Source organism: Sinocyclocheilus rhinocerous, unplaced genomic scaffold, assembly GCF_001515625.1.
Source record: "Sinocyclocheilus rhinocerous isolate Xijiao unplaced genomic scaffold, SAMN03320098_v1.1 scaffold480, whole genome shotgun sequence".
Taxonomy (NCBI): Eukaryota; Metazoa; Chordata; class Actinopteri; order Cypriniformes; family Cyprinidae; genus Sinocyclocheilus; species Sinocyclocheilus rhinocerous.
This window is the reverse complement of record NW_015655401.1, coordinates 21,223-46,363: the sequence shown is the minus strand read 5'-3', so window position 1 is coordinate 46,363 and position 25,141 is coordinate 21,223. Positions and strand designations below refer to the sequence as shown.

The following is a 25,141-nucleotide window of genomic DNA, read 5'->3' as shown; positions in this document are numbered from 1 at the left end:
TGATTTGTGAAAGTAAAGTTTATAGATTAGGGCCAAATTGCCGTCATGTCTTTTTAACAGCAATGTGTAATTAGTAAAAAAATATATATATATATATATATTTTTTTTTTAGTAATTACTGTCATTCACAGTGAAATTTCTATCAAAATCATGAATTCTCATCTTTATGTGGCTTAGTTTTGCTTTCAGATATTCACACCGTTCCTTCTTCTCCAGAAAGTGTGGATCCTTGAAGAAGCACATAAGAAGTTTAAAATAAAACATAAAACATAAACAAAAATTAATCTCTTGTATCTCAGGTTTTGTAGCAGTATAAAGTCAAGACTTACATTCTTTTTTTGATCATATGTTCTCACTAATTCCATGATTCTCTTGCTATCCTAAATAAAACAACCAAAAACAATTGAAACAACTTGTTTGAATAGTCTAATAAAAAGTAATACAGAGGCAAAATACTATAAATGACTCCAATATCATGTCTCACCTCAGGGCTTCTCCTGTTATTGATGAGTTGGCTCATCATGCTGTCTAATTCCTGAAACTTTATTAAAGTGGCTGTGATCTCCCTGTGCAGTTCCTTGTACTCCAGGTATTGGTCATTAAAGACTGCTTTGTATTGCTCTCTGTCCTCTACGGAATGAATTTCAGGATATTTTCTGTAAAAAAATAAAATAAAATCTTTTAATTTTGTGCCATTTCATATTTTTCTTCAATATTGACACCTAATCTATTAATATTATTCTTAACATAATTTTATTTCTCAAGCCCATCTCATGTTCATCTTATATTTACCTCATTAACATCCATTTTTTTTGCAATTTGTTATTTTATATGGACCTGCTCTGTGGTTCTATTGCAATGTTTAACTGTATTTTTCATGTAAAGATGACCAAGGATTGAGATAACAGGGGGTTTTGCCCACCAGTTAGGTGCATTTCAAAGTAAACACCCAGAAATAGCAGCATGAATCAAACAACACCACATGACACATTATCCATCAAGTTGTCAAAAGCCCTTTCTAAGGTTGTCTACATGTAGACCAGTTGGTTTTACACCATCTATAGTCACCTAAAATATTAACAGATGGAAAAAGAGCCTGTCTAGATCCTTCGAGGGGATTAAATGGGTTAATACCAACTGAATATAACCAACACATGTTACATTTGTGTGGCCTAAATATATAATTTATTGTTGTTAGACCAGAAATAAACCATGAATTATACTAACATAATATAATCAGCGACAACTCTGGGTTTAGGAATGTGTCCCACTGGAATAGCTCCAGTTAAAATCTTTCGTTCTTCAGCTCTCTCTGAGACATAAGCCAGAATGATCTCATTCACAGTGCTTTGATCCATTTCATCTTTGAATGAAATTTTCTTGGATCTAGTCGAGGAGCTGCCCATATTGGATGTGGATTTCAGAGTCTGCTGCTGTAACTGAAAGATAACAGCCATTACAGTTAGTACAACTTGATAACAACAGTGAGAATTTTGTGGAAACTGGGAATTTCATTAGTGTTGTTTGTAAGTTAAAAGTGAAGCAAAAACCCTGTGATCACTATTATAAATTTTTTTATGAAGTTAAGAACAAAAGACATTCATATTCTAATTAATGAAATATACACACTACCTTTCAAAAGTTTGGGGGCAGTAAGATATTTTATTTTTGACAGTCTCTTATGCTCGGCTAGGCTGTATTATTATAACAGTAATAATACATTACTGTATATACTGTGTATAACACAATAATAATATTATGAAATATCATTAACATTTAATTTATTCCTATGCTGGCAAAGCTGCATTTTCATTGTCTTCAGAAATCAGCCTAATATGCTGATTTGGTGCTCAAAAAATTGTTCTTATTATCAATGTTGAAAATAATTGTGCTGCTTAATATTTTTGTGGAACCCCTTTTGTCAGGATTCTTCGATGAATAGAACTTTCAAAAGAGCAGCACTGATTTGGAACAGAAATCGTTTGTAACATTAGAAATGTCTTTACTGTCAATTTTGATCAATTTAAGGTGCCCTTGCTAAATAAAAGTATTAATTTCTTAGAAAAAAACCTTTCTGACCCCAAACTTTTGGGAGGTCATGTAAAATGTGCATTTACCTGGCTGTTCAGCTGGCTTGTCATGGCCTCCCTGTGACGGCGGGCAGCTTCATGCTTCCACATTTTAAGGCACACCAGGAAGCTTATCAAGTACATGACCATGTTAATGAATATAAACGCAGTCCCAGCCATCTGACCCCCCTCAACATGACACAGATTAGACAGGATTGGGTTGATGCCGACTGTCATGAAGCAAAGCCCACCACGATTCAGATCATTCACATAGACGATACCCACTGCCATGTAAAGTAGCGAAAGGACTAGATTCATAACAGCCTCAGTAAGAGGCCACCATTTGGAATCCAGTAGGATCGTTCTGTAATACATTGTTAGTCCCAAAGCCAGCAGGATAACGGTCAGTATCCATGAGAGTCCAACAATGACCAACACAAAGGCTGTCAGGGGGCCATTGTAACGGTAACCTTGTGCACCAACGAACCCATAATTTGGTCTGTAATAGTTGGACCACTCACTGTCTCTCTGAATATACGCACATACACAGGCAAAAACCATCCCACCAAACACAAGTTGAAGGCCAGCAAGTAGTCTTAAAAGGCCGGGCCAAGACTTCAGGTAAGAGTATTTTAACTGGTATACCTCTAGCTTCTCAGCATAGTACTCTGCCGGATGGATACTGGTCAGTTCAGATTCAAGAGTGTCATACTTGAGGTCACCAGTAATAGCATCCCAATGTTTTCTGTCCAGCAATAGAGAAACAGGCGGACTACATCTTGTGCCGTTGGGTAGTATTTTAAGTCCCCCTGAGGTTGTGGAATGCGATTCAGAATCAGTTTTCTTCCATTTCTTAAACAGACCAGTCCAAGATTTAAGAAAAGCACTTTTTTTCATCTTCTCGGCATCCTTGTTGTCCTTCTGCTTGGCTGAACAGCTCTGTTTATAAGGGGAGTAGCTAGAGTCCTCAGTATTGTCATCATTGTGAATTTCTGAAGGATCCTCCTCTGAATATGCTCTGTTGAAATTTTCACTTTGTGAGGATGAGACGTTATCCGAATATGGTCTGCCGAGGTCCGTCATTTTGCTGTAGCTAGTGAGGAAATCAGGGTCTAGTAGCTGTACACAGTAATCTTAGAGAACAATATCAGACAAACTAAGAATTAAACACAAAAATATGTTTTGTTTGATCACTTCCCATTTCTCAAAAGTATTCAAAATTCATAAGAAAAAAAGACATCATAATTTCATGTCCCTGCTGATAAGATCAGCGTAGTTGGTTGCCAAGCCTGTGTTGTGTTTTGGAAGCTAAAAATCCCATTGGTCTAGCAGCTAACTAAATCTGGTATAATCTTTTCAGCAGGTATGGTTAAAAGTTGTATTTGTTTTTAAAGTGCATCAAGTACAGTCATAATGTATACACAATAGTTTCCAATCATCAACTAAAAGGAAGCTGAACTTTGCTCTTCTAAGCATCTGTTCTGTAAAACATATCATAATCATCAGCCCTGAATACATGAATAGCACCATGACAAACATAAAAACCCTCACCTTGCTGTCAGAATAGACTGGTTCGCTGTTAGCGAGTATGGCTGTGCTAAAATGGCTTCGCATAGTAAAAACAACACTGATAAAAGTGAGTCAGAGTGGCGCTGTAGCAGGAAGCCAGAGCAGAGATTAAACATTAAACCAGCAGAGGCTGAGTCTGGTGACAGACACAGGCTGGCATTCAAGTACCTGCAGCCAATATTTCCCCACCAGAAACTGTGCTTGATAACATTCCTAAAACCCTCAAAGGAAATTACCCCAAACTGCTCATTTTATTTAACTGGAATCATGTAACTACATCAGAATTCATTAACTAATAGTCTTTACTCGTCGTCAGTTGCAGCCATCGAGCCTCATTCTGTTATTCGGCTTCTAATCACTAGAGGGCAGTAGATGAGCATTGACTAGCATAGCTCCTGCGCTGTGTGTAAAATAATGAATATTTCAATAGATGAGTACTGATTTCACGTTTATTTCTCTAGTAAATTCAGCCTCAAAAACTGTAGATGAAACCCTAATATAAGAGAGAAATACTCATTATGTTAATAATCAAACATTATGCATTATACATTATAATTCACATCTTGAATGTTTGAATTGGTCAAATCTTGGTAATTCCATATGAATATAATGGCCATTGTCATTGAATCGTTTAAATTCAGTTAAATTAATTCAATAGTTGAAAAAAAAAATGAAAAATGAAAAGATACTACATTAGGTTCCACAAATTGCCACACTGGTGAAATCCTGTGGATAACCTCTAGTCAGCCTATATTTAGGGTCCCTTAAATGTCTTATCATGTGCTCAGTGAGCTCCAATACATAGTTCAACTGTCTCAAAGCCTTCATAACAGGGTTACTGGAGAACAGTCTGTCGACAGTCATTTCAGCTACTTGTAGGAACTTATGGACACCTGTGTGGTGATCTGAGGAACTGCAAATTAGCAGAATACTTTATATGGTATTCAGTTGTGATTACATAAATCTGTGATAAATTTCAATGGTCGTCATGTGTCTGTGTTGTCAATGATGTGTGTCTGAATTCACCTTGGAAAATGTCCTAAGGGTCGTTTTGTCCCAAGATAGCCAACTGTGGTTTATCTTCATTCCTCTTCAATTAAATGTTTATGAGGTCCGCTCCACTGTTAATGGGCATATGTCTTACTTTCACATGCTGTCATTACCAGCTTGATGTGGCCCATTTTCTTCACTCTTCTGGGATTGCCTCAAAGATGTCCCTCTGCAACATTCTCACACTTAAGGATCTAGGTCTGCCTCCTTCAACAGCACATCAAACACATCAAGAAGATATATTTATTTTTAAAAGGAACGATGCATTGCATATTGCTAGAACAAGACGCTCACACATTTGTCCCAGTTAATTAAAAACTATTGTACTGGAAGTGTTTTAATATCACATATCCACAGAGGGAGGCTCTGATACTCACAGGAATTTCATGTTTTCATCCTCATTTGAACACATGCTCATCCAATATCACAGTGCCACAGTGTATTCTCAAGAATTTGATATTTATTATCTGAAACATGGGCAGATTTTGTCCACACTGTAGCTTCTTGGGCTATCTCTATGTAAACAAAATAAGAGGATCTCAACATACGAGACCATGATAACCCATGCCTTTATGTACAGTCAACCTGGGAGGATACAAAATGCAAGTTCATCTCTCTGTATAATCATTCACAGGTATTTCATAAAGAAAGGCAATTAGGAAAAATCAGAAAGAAAATCATGTAGTCCAATAAAAAAAAAACGCTCTAGTGATTTGGTGTCCCATCTACTCGTGTATGCAGTTTGACATCACAAGGCATCTGAGTCTTACTTTATAATTGGCACACAACAACATTTAGACTGTGTTGACAGTGAAAGAGAGAGAAAGGCATGAACAGGGGTCATGGTCATGCAATTTTACATCAAATTATTTTTATCCAGGATCTAAATTGCACTTGATTTTGGTCATCAACAGCAGCTTAAATAGTAAAGCAGCCTGTTCTTCTATTTTTGTCTACATTAGGAATTCAATTTTATGACTGGCTTTCTCAGTTCGTCTTTGATCTCTGTTTTATCAAAATCTGCTAGAAGTGTCAAGTATATTTCGACAATGAAAGCTATGAGAATTCTCCGTTTTTTTTAAGTTTTCAGTTTAAATGTAGTCATCATTGTTTGGCAAGGTTGCTAATTTTAGGCATCGTTTGTACACAAGAACAGAGGACTGGAAATACGTAAGACCTAAACACAGTATTGACAAGACTGAAACAAGTTGGATAGGAGTTGTGATCAAGCCGCCAAATGGTAAACTATGGAAATCTTTTTCTAATTTAATAATAATTTAAATGTTTTACGAGCAAATCATAAAAAGCAAACACGCATTATTAAACGTGTTTTGGGGGAAATTTAGCTTCAATCTCACATGAAGTGTGCACAAAGTCTGTGTCTTTGAGTGAGTGTGCAGCTTAATTTCTATGTGGTCATAAGCTGTATAAAATATATTCGTTTTTAAGTTAATAAGGGTATAGGCTTTGGTTAGGAATCAAATGTCTTGCAAAATAAAAATAAAATCATTCATAAATATTAAATCAAGCAGAAATAATTACTACCCCATTTTTGCCTGATCTTATTAAAAAAATCATATTTTAATCATTAAAATAATGTCTCAGATTAAAAAAAACTAGCAGGAAAACTAACTCAAATAAAAATAAAACTTTTCTAAAGCAAGTTGCAGTGAGATGGTTTGCAGTCATTTACCATTGGTTCGAAATCTGTGACAATTACACCATCAAACACGTAACATTGTCAGCTGCTTTTAAAGTTATGTGATTATTTAAAACCATAGTCAGTAAAATACACGTGAACAGAAGAGACAGATTTTAGCTCTAAGCTGCCTTAACGGTATGTTCTGAAAAGTGCAAAAGTGAGCCACAATAATGTCTTCCATAAGCATCTCCTTCCGCTCTATCAGATGTATTCTAGAGAAGGTCTTCTCATGATTACAGAATGATTCGTTTAGTGTTAATTCTAGTTTTCACTGATTCGCCAATCTCTTGGTTGAGGAATTCATTTGTAGGTAGAACAAGGAATGCATTAAACATACATTACCACATTACTGCACCACTATATTTGCAACTCTAAAAATACTATCCAATGCATCTCTGTGTAAAAAATAAATGAAATAAAACAAAAGAGCACACACATACATTTGAAAAAACCATCCATAATCCATTCGTCACAATTGCACTGAAACATGCAAGGTTTAAATCTCAGTCCTGTCATACATTTGTGCCTACCACAGCATTTAGCACTCTGTGCTGTCATTTCAGATTCAAAAACGCAGCCTCTCGGTAATGTGAACACTTCTGGAAGCTCAGATTTTGTTAAAATGAAAGTGTTACCAGCTTGAGTAGAAACTATTCCTTCTTTTATTTTCTTCCTTCCAATATTTCTTTCCTTTTTTCCTTCCTTCCTTCCTGTCCTTACCTCCTTCCATCTTTTCCTTCCCTAACTGGTGGAAGTATTGAAAGGCTTCAGAAAATAAGAGAAGACTACGACAGAGTTAATGGTATTTGTTAAGACAGACAAGTTAAATGTCGTCAAGTGGAATGTATCTGAAAAAGGAATGCAATGCTTGTGTTAACATTGTACAAAAACTCGCTCCAAAATTTGTAAATGGACAACCCTCCACAATCTATACATTCAGGCACTGAAAAAAATAACATGCCAATATGTAACTAAAAAAGGTTAGTTGCACCCAATTTCCCTTAACGGAGCAAGGGAACGGAATCCTTAAGGTTGGCATTCCTGCATTATTCTACTCAGTAGTAAGGTCATGTGCTCCTGCGTCTCCAGCTAAATGCTGAAGTGATCTCAAAGCACCCCGACGTGTTCTCGGGGCTCATCCTGGCACAGATGTCTTACAGGACCAGTGAATCTCTTCTATGTGGGTGTGTCGCTCCTTTGTGGTCTGCGTTGGTTCACTCTGGCAGGCATTGCTTGGGCCCACCTTCCCGTGGACCCCGTGATCTCGCAGTTTGAAGGACCAGTTTCCTGACTCACGCCATCTTCCTGAACGCAGTCTTGTAAATATATGAGGGCTTTACAAAAAAGCTAACTTGAACAGCCATACAATGGCTAAACATAAACCATATATCTACTATTTTTGATAATTCTTCTCTACTTATTAACACGAGTCCTCAATCTCGGCTTGATCATCTTACGTGAATAAGTCTGAGACCTTTGGAAGCAGCGAGCAGGTCCAGGGTTAGCGTTAGCCGCTGTCAGAGGAAGTGTGCGGGGCAGTGGAGGGTGAGCGCCGCCGTCTGGAAGGGGTCCAGGAGCGCTCCGAGCCCAGCGAAGCAGGGCAGAAGCGGTGCACGAAGCCATCCAGGAGGTCCTGCTGCTGCTGAGTTATGGCTTGGGAGATCAGACAGGGCAGAGCCTGCAGGCTGCCGGTGACTGCGTCCAGCTTGTCCTCCAACGTGCCAATACGCTTGTCCAGCTCCTCACTGCGTTCCTGCAGCTCTGACACCAGGTCGTACATCACATTCTGAGTCTGGAAGAGTACGCAGAAAAAAAAGAGTGAGATTGAATTCAATCAATTAATAAATCCATCCATTTCATAAATCTTATTTTGTTCAAAGATAGATTAGTATTGCCCTTCAGAAGCTACAAAACATGTTCTCAAGAAAAAAAAAATGTATACAATTTACCTTGATCATTGTGTTCACAAAGTTTTCACCCCCCAAACTCTTAATGTACTTTGCTGCTTTTTTTTTTTTTTTACATCAATTAAGGTTTGCACCTTTTGTAATAGTTGTGTATGAGTCCCTCAGTTGTCCTCAGCATAAAATGATGGATCTCAAAAACCATACAGTCATTGTTGGAAAGGGTTCAAGTATACATAAGATGCTGGGAAAGCAAAGACCTGGAGGATTTCGGTAGGCAGTTTAACTGCTCAGGACAAACAATAGACTCATGAACAACTATTATAAAGCAAAAACAAAAATGGATCGTGGTAACAACACACAGCATTAAAAATCAAGAGCAAGTAAACCTTTGAAAGGGGTCATTTTTTTATAATTTCAGCTATTATCTACATTTACATTCAATTTACATTTATTCATTTGACAGATGCTTTTATCCAAAGCGACTTACAGTTGAGGAATACAACAAGCGATTTATCATAAGATGGCAATAAACACAAGAAGTGCCTGTTAAACAAGGTTTCAGTCATTGTTCAAAACAGTAAAAGCTAGGACAGGAAGAGGTAAAGGATAATAATAGAAAAAGTGAAGGCATAGAATTTTTTTTTCTTTTTTAGGAGGCAGTCAGATGCTCACGGAAGAGATGAGTTTTCAGTTGTTTCTTGAAGATTGTGAGGGATTCGATCTAGTACAATGGACTGTATTTTTAATGATCTCTCTTATTTAGTTAAAATGATTAATATTTTGCAGAATCTGTAAAGTATATGTAAACTTTTGACCACAGCTGTTTTAATCCTAAGCTATCTGGTCGACTAGCACAACTATTTCATTAACTGACATAAAATTAAAACTACTGAACTTGTTGTACTGACTTTTAATTTTTAACGTTTAATTTTTAATATGTTACATTTTAAAGCTTTAAGTCTCTACAAGCAACCTGCATTTAACATGAAAATGCCACTACATAGAAACAACACTGGACTGTGCTTAGAAATTTAACACCGTTACACATTTTAAAATGATACCAGTCAGCACATGTTGGGATCTCTAAAACACTAAAACAAAAAAAATAAAAAATAAAACATTGATAGAAGAAAACAACTAAATTAAAAGACCAATTGAAAATAAAACAGAAATAGAAAAGAATATTAAAAAAATCAAAACTCTTTTGTCGTTTCTTTGTTCCACATTTACCAGACCAAATATTCCGCTGCAGCTGAAATGATTCTGTGGTTACATGCACAGTATAAAGCACATATACCTTCGCCAAGTCCACCAGAGTGTTGGCCTGGTCATTGAGTTTCCTCTGCTCCATTTTCACACTGCGGAGCCTGGGAGGAGGCAGGGTTATGGAGGGATGGGGGGTTGGGAGGAGGGGGACGTTAGGGAAGAGTAACAGATTCCTGTCAGGAAGACCTGATAAGGATGAGGGATAGAGAGAGAGTGGCCTGCATGCAAGCATTCACAGTCCTGTTTGCCATACCAGACATGCAAACCCAATCTATGAAATGTAAAGAAGAGAAAACTCTTAACTTAACGTTCAAACATGACACATCTCCTTTTGCCCCTGCAGGCACGCGTCAACCATTCACAAAAAAAGCCATCCGAGAGCCTCGTTTGTGGATGAGGTCAAAGGAAGTGGCAAACAGCTGAGGTAGAGGTATATGTGACACCGCTGAAAATGCTTGTGAGAATGGCATTGCTTGCTGTGGGCTTGGTTCTGAACAAAATTTTAAAAGAATGTGTTAATGAATTTTTTTTTTATTATTTGTGCCATAGCAACTATGAAAGAGTACAGGGATGACTCTGACCATGAGGAGACATTGTAAGAAAGGCTGCCTTAATATCCTGCCAGTTAAGTGTCGTAATTAAAAGAATGCGAGTCCTCCGCTCTGATTTGTCATTCGTTGGCAAATGCCAAGATCTGAAAAATGTAGCTTTTGTTTTTTTTCTTTTCAACCTTAATCGATTTATTTGGGAGTATCCAAAATAAAAATCTGGAGATGCAGGACATGGCCAGCATTCTTTCTAATGCAAAAACTCCATATCATCTTGCATCAAAGCCCTGGATGACCCTAAATCTCGAAGAGAACACGGCATCACCTGAACACGTTTTATAGAGTTAATAGAGGTTAATTGCATGACTATTTAATTTAAGTCAAGTGTGTTTATGAATGTCCTGAACATCTTGTCCGACATACTGAGCTTATTTTTCCTCTGGACACACAAGGTGGGGCTATCAATGCAAGTTAATACAGAGATTTACTTTTGAATAATGGATTCGGTGCAAATGAACAAATCAACAGTTCCAAAGATGCTTCTCCTTCAGAAGGTTACATAAAACCATACAGCATTAAGTAATGTTGCATCTTTTTCATTCTAGATTTAGAATGGAGAGAAGCATTATAGGTAACCAAAATCAGCATTCAGCTTCCAACTCCATGCATATGAAACAGAGACAGGAGGATGTGGGGAGAAAAACACGGAGGACAAAACTTACTTCTGAGCTCTGCAGTGATAGAGCAGAACGAAGACAAAACACAGTTCAAGTTTAGAAACCACAACATATACACAACATGTGAGCCATTACACTGCACTAACCATAACCACAAGGTAAGGGTTTGGGAAGGAGAGGGGAGAAGGACAAGCATCACATTACAAACAATAACATGCTGACAGATTCTCCTGAAAAGTTCAGAACTCATTGCTAATCTCTTCGACACTTGATTGACAAGAACTTATCATACAATTATGGGGATCAGTGATTTTGGGAACTTGGATTATCAAATACCCGCCCCTTCTAATTCAACATGACTTTAGAAAATATACGACAGTTCCTTAAAAAAAGAGACAAAACCAAAGCGTTCAAAACATGAAACAGTAGTTTCTTGAATTAGCGAAAACATACAGTTGAACATCCATTGAAAATATATATTCACAAAATAACCATATTTTAACTTTTAATCATAATCTTTCGATTTGATAAACGTTACTGTTCAAGGGATGATTAATCATAACTGCAGTTCACTATCATCAAATCATAACATGCAAAAATGCTGAAGTGTGGAAACATTGTGCTTACTGGTGAATGGCCTGCAAGAACTTGCGCTGATGTTTGCGCACTTTGGCATGATCTATCTTCTTTACTAACTTGGTGTGTTTGTAGATGAGCCATGTTTCCCTGAGTACATTGGCAGCTGTGTTCTTTACCTGGGTGAAAATCATGAAAATTAAACGTTACTCACAGATGAAAATAATGAAGTATTTGGGAAAAAGAACTACAATACATGACCATTTTCCAGAGAAAGTGCATTTTACAACATTTATATACTAATACTTTTTAAATACTGTACTTAACACAAATGGCTAGTTCTTTCCCAAGTTTGCAAAATAAAGTTCAGTCACTTACTCGTTTACAAAGTTGGGTGTCCATCATGAAATTGTGGACGTGTTTCTCAGCTTTTGTCAATTCTAACTTTCTGGCTACCACTGCGACTACAAGTGCAGTGCAACCAGCTCCCTACAAGAAGAGATGATGAATAGTATCTATTTTCAACATAAATATAAATATTCAAAATGTGACAAAAATCATGTTAATTTCACAAATGTAACCTAAATTCTATTTGAAATGTTGTAATTCCATTTTAAAGACATACCATGATTCCTGTGAGCAGACAGACCCCTTTCCCACAGTAGGTATGAGGAACCATATCTCCATAGCCAATTGATAGGAAAGTTATGGAAATTAGCCACATAGCTCCAAGAAAGTTACTAGTGACTTCCTGTTTGTCATGATACCTAGAATAGTAAGAAGAGAATAGGCAGAGAACCTTGATCAGGCTGTGGAAAACCAGGCTTAACGTTTAATTATGACAAAACATTTTCAAACATTTCTGGTGAAATATATGTAAAATATATGTAGAATTTGGTCACATTAAATCTACGCCTCAACATCAGGTCTTTGATGACAGTTTTCACAAAGTGACAGAAAAACTTACCAAATACCTTACCGGAGAAGATTTAGTATTATTTAAATATTTACATGCTAATGTGTTTTGACCATACAAATGATTTTGTACCTTCCCAGACACAAAACAAAATGCAAAATGTTCTGCTTCAATATCCTTAAAGTGAAAATATAATAATAAAAAATTAAATAAATACAATTGTAAATGATTAAAAATGTATAAAAAGTATATACTAAATATATTTGATATCCTTCAAAATTCGAATTATTATGTATTTTCCAATAGGAAATTAAACAACTAACACAAGTGGTCAAATAAAGCATCAGTTTTCACTTTGCAAATCAACAATACTTGACTGTGAAATCCAGTCCACAAGTCAGTGAAAAGATGATCCAATTCAGCTAAAAACTAAAAAAAATAAAAAGTTTAAAACTCCTTGGAGACAAATACAAATGGCCTAAATCGTGGTCCCCAGACTAGACTATTGCTAGCAGCTCATTCACATATCTGCAGGAGGTTGACCTTTCCCAGCCTGTCAAGGAGGAGCTAAGCACAGGTCAGAAGACATTTATCTGCATTTAATACAATATGGGAAGACTTCTGATGAGGAATAACAGAACAAGACCCAGGCTCTTCAACAGTCATATTGAGTAGCCGGACAGAACGCAAATGATTCACAACGTTAATAATTGTTTCAACACCGAATCATTTCTAATCAAACACATTTATATTGCAATAAAAAAAGTAAAAAGTTCGTAAACTTCCCCTCTAAGACAGCATACTCAAAACACAAGAGAGGTCATGCTGCTATCAGTTGCGCCTGTCTATTTCACAATTCAACTCTGCGGTCATGCTCTAAGAGCAAGAGCGTTGAAATTGTTTTTTATTGTTTAATGTAATGGGAGAGCCCCATTTTCACATGCGAAAAGCATAGTTACCATGCAGGCATTTTAGAGAAGAAATCCACATCCTGCATGCTGTATAAGCCAGTATATTGAGAGCAAGATACAAACCCTATAATAAAACTGACCAACATATTGAATGAGAACAAAAAATAGCTTTTAGTTTACACTTGATAATTTTTCAAAATTTAATTCAGGTATATGCAGGTTAATAAAATTTGTTCTAGTGAGGGATGATTCTCATAAAATTAAGATATTTGCCCATGTGCTACATCACCATTGTGAAACAACGCACAGTGCTGGCACAAACCATTCTGAAATAGGTTCAGTCATTTTCAACTGATCTTTTTTGAAGCTGGTGTCAGATCTCAGAGGTAGAACAAGTCCTCGGCATACCAGATTTTTCTCTTTTACTCTCTTTTACATCAGACTTGCATTCTACAATTATCTCAACCATACACTTGTTCTTAGAAGCCCATTAGACTCTGACAATTCACATGGCACAATTTTTGGAAGAGGTCATATCCTGTGAGGTCTGTCTGTTTGCACACATGAACATGAATATGCAATGCGGGTCTGATCATGACTATGCACACTGTCTTCATCATTAGCTTGCCTTTGCTTTGACAGTGTAGCAGTGCATTACCATTTCCCTCACTGCTGGTAATCGAAAGTAAAAAAGCTACATACTGGCCTTCTAAAGCTCTCAATATACTGTATGCAATACTAGCATAAAATGGAGAAGAGCTGGCACCACCTTCAACTTAGATCAAGAAGTCTATCTGAAAAAGAGTGTTTCCCCACATACCCCAGTCATATCCCAATTTCCCATAAAACCTCTACAGATGGTTGTTTACTAGCAAAACTCACAGAACCCAGCAATGTCGTTCCTTTAATGGCTCAAACTCTGCAGCATGGTTAGTGGATGCAATGATGGAGCAAATATAAAATTTTCACCCATGTTAACTAGGGATGTACAAAATTCTGGTCATTATTTTAGTGTTATGGTCAATAAAAACAAAAAATTAAATACAATTAGAAATAAATTGAAATACATTTTTGTACTATTTTGTATAAATTAAAACAAAAACAACTTTTTGTATTTTTTTTAACAAAAACAGTGTAATTAATTTATTAGTTTTTTTAAAGATTAACTTTAAGTGAGCATTAGATGATGGAAATCTAAAAAATAAAAAAGAGGGGAAATGATTATGCACAATTAAATATTCAATATAGCCTGATACAAATAAATAAATAACATTTTTAAAAAGACACTAACATCGGTTGATAACCAATACAGCCCTGATATATTGTGCGAAATCTACAAATACAGCAAATTAATAAGCACAACTAAATATTCAATATAGCAGAATAAATTTAAAAAGCACTAATATAGGTTAATAACCAATATATTGTGCATAATCTAAAAATACAAATAGAGGAAATGAGTATGCACAATTAAATATTCAATATAGCCTGATACAAATAAACAAATAAAAAACACTAATATCGGTTTATATGGTACCGATATATTGTGCAAAATCTAAAATTTCAAATAGGGGAAATGAGTATGCACAATTAATTATTTAATGTACCTTGATATAAATTAATTTAAAAAAAACAACAACACTAATATCAGTTCATAGCTGATATGGTACTGATATATTGTGCAATCCTAATGTTAACTAAAAGTGTCACACAGTGGCAATGCCACCCATATAATCCCATAGTTTAGCCCCCCATCCCCTTACATAGTTGACTTCATTTTCAGCTCACACTGCATGTTAGAGGCTTCAGTGTGACAATACAACCAGGCAAGGTTCAGACACAATATTCCAGTTCTCTGGAGGAAGGTAACATGCTTTGGGCACAAGTAAAACACAGTCATCAGGACACGTTTTGTAGAAACAGTCCTTCTAGCAGGTCTTTAATTGAGCATATGCTGTTAGCGAGCTGGTTTTTACTCAACTTCTGATTTCCATCCTTAAAACAACACTGCAGTAACTGTGTGCACCAAAGACAGCATACATGGAGATACTGTGAAGCATCTTGACAAAATCGAAGGTATCATATTATAATATACCTTCTCAATAGCCTGCAAATGCTCTATTTCTATCAAGTCATATCTTGCTTTTCTGTTATAAAAATTTCAGCTACAAGAAAACGTATTTGAGAAGGAGATAAAGAAGGAATGATGCATGGAATTATACGTACATTTGGGGAAAGGGCCTAAGAGAAGGAAACTGCCTGAGTCATGCAGAATATTCAGGGAAAAGTGGGCAGGGTGGGGGCGGAAACAGGACCGAAAGATGTGAAGCGATGAACAGGAGGTACAGGAACTCAAGTGTGAATGATAAGCCAACGTTGCAAATAGCAGCAATGCTCCTGCAATGTCCCAGCCCTTCCTTCATTTTCCCGTCCCTCCCATTCCAGACGGACTCCGTGCTCGTCCAGTCTCACACCGTTCTGCCCTTTGGGCTGGCCAGTGTGCTTAGAGAAAAGAAAATAGTGCAGTAAAAGGCCCAATTTAGCAGCACTTTGGAGAAACGAGCGCCTCTTTTGAATGACGACAAAGCAGTAAACATGAAGACTACCATGCTGTTTCATAGTTTACTAGAAGTGGGCACCCAGTAATCTAGCATCCTAAAACCTTGCTTTCTCTCGTCTCTGAGGAGACTGTGCTAGAATGGACAGCAACATTCCACCTTTTTGTGCTCAAATTGTCATCTATAAGCGTTGTTCAACTGCTTACACACATTTTCTGTCTGGTAACCAAAAAGGTTTAAGATAAATACACGTGCAACAAACATGTGACCTGACCGTTACAGCAACCTATACTATAAAGATGCAAAGAAAAGCACACGTATCAGTTTAAATATAAAGGTTTGTTTCACAGGTATTTATGAAGCTCTCTTTTGTGCTGGGGCGTATTACAGTTCAATAACAGCTGCTGAAGGAATAATCGGGAAAAAAAAGAGTTGCCCTCAGGCCTGTTTGTAAAGGTGATTTGAAGGAGCTGCTCCATTTTAACACAAACTCCCTCCTCCTCCTCCTCCCTCCTACTCTTGAGCACTTTAGAAAGAGACGCTTGATTCACAGTGCTGCACAAATCATAGCTTTCGAAACCATTAGTGCATTTGCTATCAACAAACTTCTCTTTTGCGGATGGTGCCACATTCACACATGTTTTTTTCCTTTGTTTTTATCAATAAATTAATCTATTGGAGTTTTTATTTTATTCAGCCAGAGCTGCCGAATCCCACCCCCTCCCCCCTCTTAGAGCAGCAGTGGCACCAGCTCAATGAACAATGATAGGTTTTCCACGGCTAGAGAACGAGGACTCACATGGCATCCCTATGGAGCAGCATAGAGAGGAAATAGAAAGTACAACAGTGAATTATAGTCACAAACACGCACTCGAAACCTCTTCCCATACGTTCATACAGGCACGCATATGCAACGCAAATTACTCACGCAAGAAAAAAACCAGAGTGTGGGCAGCATCGTGCCGTGCATTGCAGCCGATGAGACTGGGGTGTAGAGTGCTGGGTAGTGGTATGGTGTAACATCAAAACCTTCACCTCGTTCACCACTCCAAACTCTTCATTATTGCCTGTTCAGTCTCTTATAAACTCACAAAAGTGAAATATTGCCAGAGACTGCTGCTTTTGTGAACAACCTTTCAGAAGTGAACCATCTTTCTGCCACAGAGATGAGAGTTACTGACACCTCTTCTTGTCATATCTTTCCTTTGGCAAAGCATTTTTTTGTTTGCCTTACACTCTTAAAAACAAAGGTTCTTTCGCGATTATAGTTCCATCTAGAACGTTTAACATTCATGCAAACTGTCCATTGAATATATGGACAGTTGAATATATGGAAATATATTTCACACTAATAAAAAAAAATGGTTCTTTTAAGAGCTGTTCACAGAAAGGTTCCCAAAATGGTTCTTCTATGGCATCACTACGAAACCCCCCTTTTGGGACCTTTATTTTTAAGAGTGTAGATGGAAAGAGACAATTGTTGTATATTAGGGCTAGGTGTCAAGATATATCTCCCAGTTTGGTTCAAATTTCGATTTTTTTTTAATTTGTTTAAAAAAGTCATTTGTAGATTATTGCAGTCCAACTCATGATACACACCTTTTGAAAGTATCAAATTCTCTGCAAACTCTGGTAAAATATTACTTCCTTTGTCGTATCTTACAGTAAAAGATCTATAAAGAATTTTTAAGAATTTGTTCAAATGAAGATCGCAAGTAATCTGATAATCACAACTTTTTACTCAGCTCTATTATATATTCATACTAAATTTGTAGTGCCCCGTTCACACTGACAGCATTTTATAGGCTACTCTTCGCCGCTAATATTCGCTGTGTCATATTATTGGTGAGCTGCATAACTGGCCATAGCTTTTGAAAATCTTATCACAAATGAAATGTATAGCCAGTAAAAATGTCAGTTTTCTTTCTGCTAAACATTTATTTAGGGAAATGTTTGTATATAATTGCCGCAGTTCATAAATGCATCATACAATTAACAAGACAAACAATTATCAGTGTATGAATCAAATTGCTCACGGTAACATTAACATCTTGCCTACAGTATCTCACGGGAGATGGATCAAGTCAAACTCCACTGTACTCCTATTAGTTGTTGCCACATTGCATCACCTCATTCGTGTCTGCATAGAATAAACATTTCTCAATGTGGTCGTATCACTGGAGATTGGCAACTCTCACTGAAATCGAATAAATTTAGGCTGGTTTGACATTGCGAGTTGCTGACAGTGTGAATGGGGCTTGAAGTTTCTGCATAGAATTGAATGAATGAATTATGTTTAATTCTGGTTAAATTGATCGTGATACAAGGCATGTGTTGGAGAGGTAAAGGTAAGGAGAAGCAGGTAACGCAGGCAGGAATGGTAAAGACAGAGTACAGATAAAACAGTTAATGATCACTGTCTTTTGAATCTAACCCATCCATCACGGTGCTGCTTTAGCCCAACAAGGCTCTGTATGTCCATTTCCTAATGTGCCTTAATATGTCGAAATCTACACTGCCTCATGGGATGAGATCATGATGATGCAGTTTTTGAAGTGGGTATCCTCGGGGCTCCTCAAGATTACCAAAGCAAACCATTCCACAAACAAACAATTAGGCAGTCATGAATTATTTAACAATTGCTAATACAGCTTACAAAACATGGACTGGGATTTGTGGTGCAATTGCAGAGCTGATGGGAGAAAAGCTCTTCATACAGGCAGCGTGAGACTGTTGGAGACGCTCCTGGAGGGAATGAGTGAGTGGGAGATGCAGAGAGGAGAGCGAAAGACAGAAAAAGAGACCGAGAGAGAGAGAACGAGTGGAGGGGAGGGGTATAGCTGTGTAGCTCGGGATCACAATCGCTGTGGTGCCATACCTCTCGCAGACCCGAACGGTCCAGGCTGCGATGATCCAGGAGGAGATGCTGAAGACCAGCAGCACGGTGCCCGGGCAGATGGTCATAAGGGTCTTCATGACGAAGCGCGTGTTAAAGTTGATCTTGTTGAGGGCACCTATACTGCGTGAGGATGCATCGGTGAAGAGCTTGCTGTGAAGGAGCATGACCCGGCCAATCAGGTAGAGGCGGAGGAACATGGGGATGGAAAGGATGATGTCTACGTCGGCGTCTGCCACGGAGGGCACGTAGGTGAAAGCCAGCCGGGCCGTCCATGTGAACACGTACTGGCCCGGGATTGGGTGAATGGCACACACCAGCAGCTCCAGGACAATGAAGAAGATGCGCTCATATGTCATGGCTATCCTCCAGTCATCCGCCCCATTGTCCACCATGAACAGCTGTGGGGAGCAGGTGAAGAACAAGGTGTATTTAGCAGAGCAGTTAAGAGAAACTCAACTCAAGAAAAGAGTTCTGCTGGAAAACATGTATTAGTGGAAGTAATGTCAGGTGATGCCTTAAAGGTGAAGTGTGTAATTTTTTTGATGGTAAAAACCTTCTTGTATTCTAACTTAGTACATACAGAAAGCTATCAAACCAGCTTGATTGATTCCCTCAAAAAGTATAAACACTCACTGTAAAAAAAGGAGCTGTTAAAAAAACCAACAACAACAGAACAAAAACAAATAAAGCAACATGATGGATTAAGATTTTTCAGTTGTGTCTGACTACTTCATTTTGCCTATTTGAACTGTATTGATCGCTAAATGCAAAAATCTTGTTTAGCCAATAAACTCATAAAGACCAGGGTTATTATAGCTAACAAAAAAATAACGTAAAAATGTCATTGCATGAAATAAAATAAACCTTAACTGAAATAAAATAAAATATTAAAAACTTAAACATATTTGATTTCAGCTAGTTGCCACGACATTTCTTAATTTCATTTAGTTTAATTTGATGTACTAAAATAACTAAAATTGAAATAAAACTAATTCAATATATAAATGAAAAAATTATTAAAATGACAAAAACACACAACAAAATAACTAAAACTTTAACTAAAATTAAAACGAAAACTGAAGATATAGCCAAAAAATAAAAACACCGTATTAATATTAATGAAAGCTACAACAGCATATCAATGATAATAAAATAACATTGGTCAAGGTAACAATGCATTTCAGCTTTAACAAGTTAAATTAGCAAAATTTTAATCTGCCATGTTTCTATTCTTATATATAGTTTATATTAATATTTATTATTAAAAAAAAATCAGTTTTCATTTTAAGTCAGTAATAGTTTTCTGTATATTACCTTTATATTTATATAAGCACATAGATCTCAGCACTTCACACATAAACCTCAATAATAACAAAATCAACAACAACAGCATAAAAACCATCAGCAAACAGCAAAACAATAATTATATAACAGTAACAGCCAAATGCAATGCATGCTGGGAATGGACAAACCCTTAATAAATCAGCAATGCTGATCAATATTAAACTGCTGGAGTGGGAGTGTTTAGAAAAACCTGCTCGAAAATGTTTTTGAATTCTGTCCGTTGATATTCATCAAACATAAATGGCACATTTCACCTTAAAGGGGTCATATGATGCTGCTAAAAAGATTTGGAAGACCAAACAAAGTAGTTTCGCGTGTTAGAACGAGCCATTTTAGGTAGGCGTGGTTAACTCTTAACTTTTATAAAGAATATCTCTTTGGTTTTGAGACTTTAGTGTTTGCAACTTTACAGATCTTCTTTATGCACCAAGAGCTTGTAACACTCCAAAGAGAAAGGAAAAATTGAAATCGCATCATATGACCCCTTTAAAATTAGCATTAATAGATCATTCAAATACAAAACAATCAACTTTTTATTCTTGATACTCAAGAACTAACCTGTATTTCCCGAGCGTGGTACATTATTATAAGACCAAGCAAAATAACAGTGGAAAGGCTGATAAGGCATTTCAGTGCAAATGAATATGAAGATTCCTGCAACAAGAGAAACGAAACACACCATTAGTATGAACAAACACAGCACACAACCTTGCAGCTTCTGCTAAAGTTATAAAATCATGCTTACTAAATGATACATTTTTGTATGAATAGACGCTGTCTAAACCGTCTGCGTCACAATACACTGCAGTGCTTCACCCTGGAGGAGTTAATCCCCACTGTGTCAGGAACAAAAAATTCACTTTCCATAATATTCCCCATGGCAACAAATGAACCTCATGCAACTGGGAACCAAAACATCTCATTATGTTTGATATAAGGTTTACTCTCTGTATAAACTCCCTGACATACATGCACAATCACGCTATGTGGGTGTATTTGATGATGTGAATACTTGAACGTTTTTCGACACTGTCCTGTCATCTCAGTTTAAATGTGTTGGTGGGGGTGAGGGACTTGTTGGTTGAAATGTTAGTGCTGTACAACAGATTATTTGTTGGATTACAGATCAGCATGTTTCATACAGACTGGAGTAAGAGGTAATAAATGGTAAGGTAAATGTAGTTCAGAGCATAAAATGCCAATTTAAGCCATCAGGCAATAGTCAATAACCCTGTATTTTATTATGTTGCGCTTAAAATTTTGCCTTTATTTTTTGTTTAATTTTTGTTTTTTACCTTACTTTTTTGTCATGGTAGGCACAAAACAGGCTATCTGTATACAAAGATTCCCAAATCAAAATTTTCTGCCAGTTTGAGAAACTCAGCAAAGTGTGCATAATTTATATAACCACAGAAAAGCAATTAAAATATTTAATTTTAACAGTGAAATTAGACTCCCTTCTCCCTTACCCCTTCTAATTTAACCCCAGGTCCCAATGGTCCCGCTACGAAAAAAAATTAGGTCTGAAATTGTTATAAATTTCCCGAGTGACTAATTACATAGTAAACTAATTAATGCACCTGTTGGTCACCGCAAGGTTTTGTTTTTTTGAAGGTCAGACTCCTAACAAACACATCTGGAGTGCCTTTCTTTCCTGCTGACATTCACATGCCATTGTTCCTTGCTTTTCTTTTTTCTATTTTTCATGCAAGATCAAGCCATGTGATAATTCGGTTATTTCAGCTGAATGTGACAGTAGCAGTGTAGCAGTTCTCTCCCATGAGGCTAGAAATAGCACAACCATTACAAAATCCACATCTCAAGGGAACTGAGTGGTCACAGAACCAAACACCTCATTTTGTGGACCCTGCATAAAGAATTGCTTTGGGAGTTGTCTGTAACATAGGCCTACCTCAAAGTTTAAAGTATTTAAGCTCTCTAAGACCTCCAGTACTGCTTGTGAGAAAGACTACAAAACAGTAAGGACATGAGAAGAGCTACATCCCAAAGTAGATCAAGGCGATTAAGAGGACAAATATTAATGTGATGTCTGTATGTGCTATGATGCAGCCTTTATATGCCAAAGGATATGAAACAGTTTGTGAAGAACAGTGGGGTCCAAAAGACTGAGACCACTAGTTAAAAGGCTACTATTTTATACATTTTAATATTAATATTTCTTTATTACAAATTATATTATCAGTATAATAATTTGAGTGGAAAGTTAAATTGAAAATGATCATGAATTTCAGTTTTTCTGTTTGTCCCTTTTGTTTTTTTGACAGCAGCATTCAAGCTGATCAGTGTCAAATGTACTAATTTTTTTCACTTTTTTTAAATTTACAAGTGTAGTAGTGACCTAGAAATAGTGCAGAAAATTGCTTATTAATTTTGGCACATTTCATCAGAAGACCTACTGTACACACCAGTGTATCGCAATGAATAAATCTTAATTGTACAGTAAACAATTAATTGTTAAATAAAGCACAAATTTTATATATTTTTTTATTATATGAATTATCTACTTTTGTAATGAGCAAACTGTGAGGTCTGTTAAACAGTCCTTCTCTGACATTATGAAAAAAAAACAAATATAATAAGATAATAGTAAAAAGAATAGTATTTATTTTATATTATAACATTTCTTTATTATAGATATTAATTTTTTTATTTCTGTTTTTTTTTTAATGATATTTTGGTAACACTTTATTTTACAGTGTCCTTGTTATTTATAGTAATAACACTAAATTATTCATAATTACACAGAACTAACACTAAATTTAATATTTAATATATATTTAATTAATACTCAATACTTAATTGTATAATTACACTGTTACAAGGACACTTTAAAATAAAAGAGTTAAGGCCTGTTCACACCAAGGACGATAACTATAAAGATAGCGATAAAGATATAGCTCTAAAAATCATTCTCAATATTAAAGAATAGCAGAGTCCACACCACAGCTATAACGATAAAGGCACAGAGAAACTATATCGTTGGAATCACTTTCAGAACAATTTTTTCCAGCTGATGAAAGATAAAAACATTGACAGCCAATCAGAATCAATCCTGCTATAACGAGCTCGAGAATTTAAAGCGGCAGACGAGCGTGTGCTTGGATTAAACAGACGATAGCGTCCACTGGTGTGGACGCTAATATAGTTGTCTATAGTTATCATCCTTGGTGTGAACGGACCTTTACACCTTATTTCATGCTGTCCTTGTTACAGTGCAACTGTATATTTAAGTACTGAGTAATATTAATTAACAACATGTAGGGTTAAGAATAACGCTTGGTTTAGGGTTATTGCATGTAATTGTGCATAATTTACTGTTATTACTATAGTAAGTACATGTAATCTGTGTAACAATGACACTGTAAAATAAAGTGTTACCAAATAAAATATAACTAACATTTTTAATCCAAGAATTTCATTTTCAAACTTTTGGATCCCACTGCTTATCATGAGCATATTTTGTGCATTTGTATGAAAAATGCAAAAAAAAAAGGAAGCACCTACCTTAGTGTAAACCCCCCAAGACAGTTCAGTCTCTGTTACCATGACAACGATCCCAAACATACCGAAAATCAGGGCATAGTCACTAAGCCGCTTGCGCTTCTCAAAAAGTGCCCTCCTGTGGCCCAACTTGTAGCCAATATCTTTATTTTTTTTCTGTGGTGCGTTGCCACTCTCTCGGACCAGGCTCTCATTGGACGCCTTGCTGGGGTCCTCGCCACCGCCCTTAGAGACAACCACTTCCAGGCCGGAGCTGTGAAGAGTCTGGAGCGGCTGGGTCTCAGAGTCATGCTCTGCTAGGTTGCGTCGTGACGCTGCCAGGCTGCCCAGTGGCCTTACCACTCCTCCATTGTACTTGCAGCTGCTCATGGCTATCTGAGGGAGTGAGTGACTGCTCTCGGAGAGGGAGGGCTTGGATCCAGCATGGCTCAGCTTTGTTCGCTCAGCATGTACCTGTCAGCAAAAATCAAATACAGACAAACAGGTGTCAGCAGCATATACACTGAAACCCAGCATTAATCTACTCTGTTGGCACTGCTCCATGACCAGAGTGTCCCATGGCACATTTCATCAGAAGACCTACTGCAGCATCTTCACACCACAGTGTATTGCAATGACTAAATCTTAATTGTACAGTAAACTAATTGATGAATAAAGTATAAATTTAAATATATATATACATATATATATATGAATCATCTACCTTTGTCCTACTCTGACATTATGAAAAAAAAGACTAGAATAGAATAATAGTAAAAAGAATAGTATTTCTTTTTAGTTCATTACTCTGAAAGAATTTGATGGCAGAAATTACCCACATTAAACAGATGTGCAGCAGTCATGATGGTTCGCGGCTAAATATCCCGATATGTGGAGGTATAATGACGTTTGGTTTTTTCACTGTTTGCCTGGAGTGAGGAGTGGGCTTTTTGAAAGTCGTGTTACTGGTGTTCTCTCACACTCCTGAATCAGGATGTCTCTCACAGGTTAGCAGGTAGTGGTAAATGGAAACCCAGAGTGGAGCTAAAATGTTTGGAATACTCTCAATTAGGCCTGATAAGATCATGAATTTGTGTTGACGATTAATTGTCATTCAAATAGTTGCGATTAACGATTTAATTGTGTTTTGTTGATGTCACTTAGAGTGTAAGCCTAATACATTATATTTATATATTAGGCTACCTGGAATCATTTAATTAAAAGGCTCATATGAATTTCATAAATACAGTGAAAATTAATATTTTAAAAGTTTTTTATTGTCTTTTTGTTCAACTTTAATCTTCTCGGTCCTCTTTATATTTAAACTGTAGCCCAGCAAAACGGTATATAATAAATATATTATAATATAATTTAATATAATATGTTTTACAGCAATGTTTTTTATATATATTCTTCATTCTGTCTCCACAGAAATAAAATAAGCAACTCATCTCCTCACCCAGTGATGACATGTCATTAAAAACTGTAAGAACCAAGAATGTTTGGTATTACGCAAATGATTTCATTCCTTTTCCTGCTTAAAGGTGGAGTAAGCGATTTTTCAAAAACGCTTTAGAAAACTGATTCGGGCCGAATAGCAAAACAAACTTGTAGCCAATCAGCAGTAAGGGGCGTGTCTAGTCATGAT

At 36.6% G+C, this 25,141-nt stretch overlaps 2 protein-coding genes across 5 annotated transcripts in view; both read right to left on the bottom strand.

Annotated features, from left to right (window-relative positions):
* Positions 1-108: 108 nt before the first annotated feature.
* LOC107718070 (MARVEL domain-containing protein 2-like) lies at positions 109-3,700 on the bottom strand. The gene is made up of 6 exons (XM_016525007.1): positions 3,621-3,700; positions 2,118-3,188; positions 1,228-1,433; positions 485-656; positions 330-380; positions 109-228 (listed from the first exon to the last, which is right to left on the bottom strand). Exons 1-6 carry the CDS (start codon positions 3,681-3,683, stop codon positions 109-111), a joined length of 1,683 nt encoding a protein of 560 aa, XP_016380493.1. The 5' UTR covers positions 3,684-3,700.
* Positions 3,701-6,334: 2,634 nt separating this feature from the next.
* LOC107718068 (small conductance calcium-activated potassium channel protein 2-like) overlaps positions 6,335-25,141 on the bottom strand; it is a 28,367-nt gene continuing 9,560 nt past the window's right edge. Inside the window, exons 2-11 of one of the 4 annotated variants that reach the window (XM_016525003.1) lie at positions 23,518-23,967; positions 20,551-20,646; positions 18,628-19,046; positions 16,549-16,557; positions 11,990-12,131; positions 11,743-11,853; positions 11,416-11,543; positions 10,834-10,842; positions 9,595-9,664; positions 6,335-8,182 (exon numbers count right to left, since the gene is read on the bottom strand). In XM_016525003.1, coding sequence (XP_016380489.1) covers positions 7,898-8,182; positions 9,595-9,664; positions 10,834-10,842; positions 11,416-11,543; positions 11,743-11,853; positions 11,990-12,131; positions 16,549-16,557; positions 18,628-19,046; positions 20,551-20,646; positions 23,518-23,967 — 1,719 coding nt within the window. In that variant the 3' untranslated portion in view covers positions 6,335-7,897. The remainder of the gene's footprint in view (positions 8,183-9,594; positions 9,665-10,833; positions 10,843-11,415; positions 11,544-11,742; positions 11,854-11,989; positions 12,132-16,548; positions 16,558-18,627; positions 19,047-20,550; positions 20,647-23,517; positions 23,968-25,141) is intronic. The other 3 variants (XM_016525005.1, XM_016525004.1, XM_016525006.1) reach the window with 3 other exon arrangements.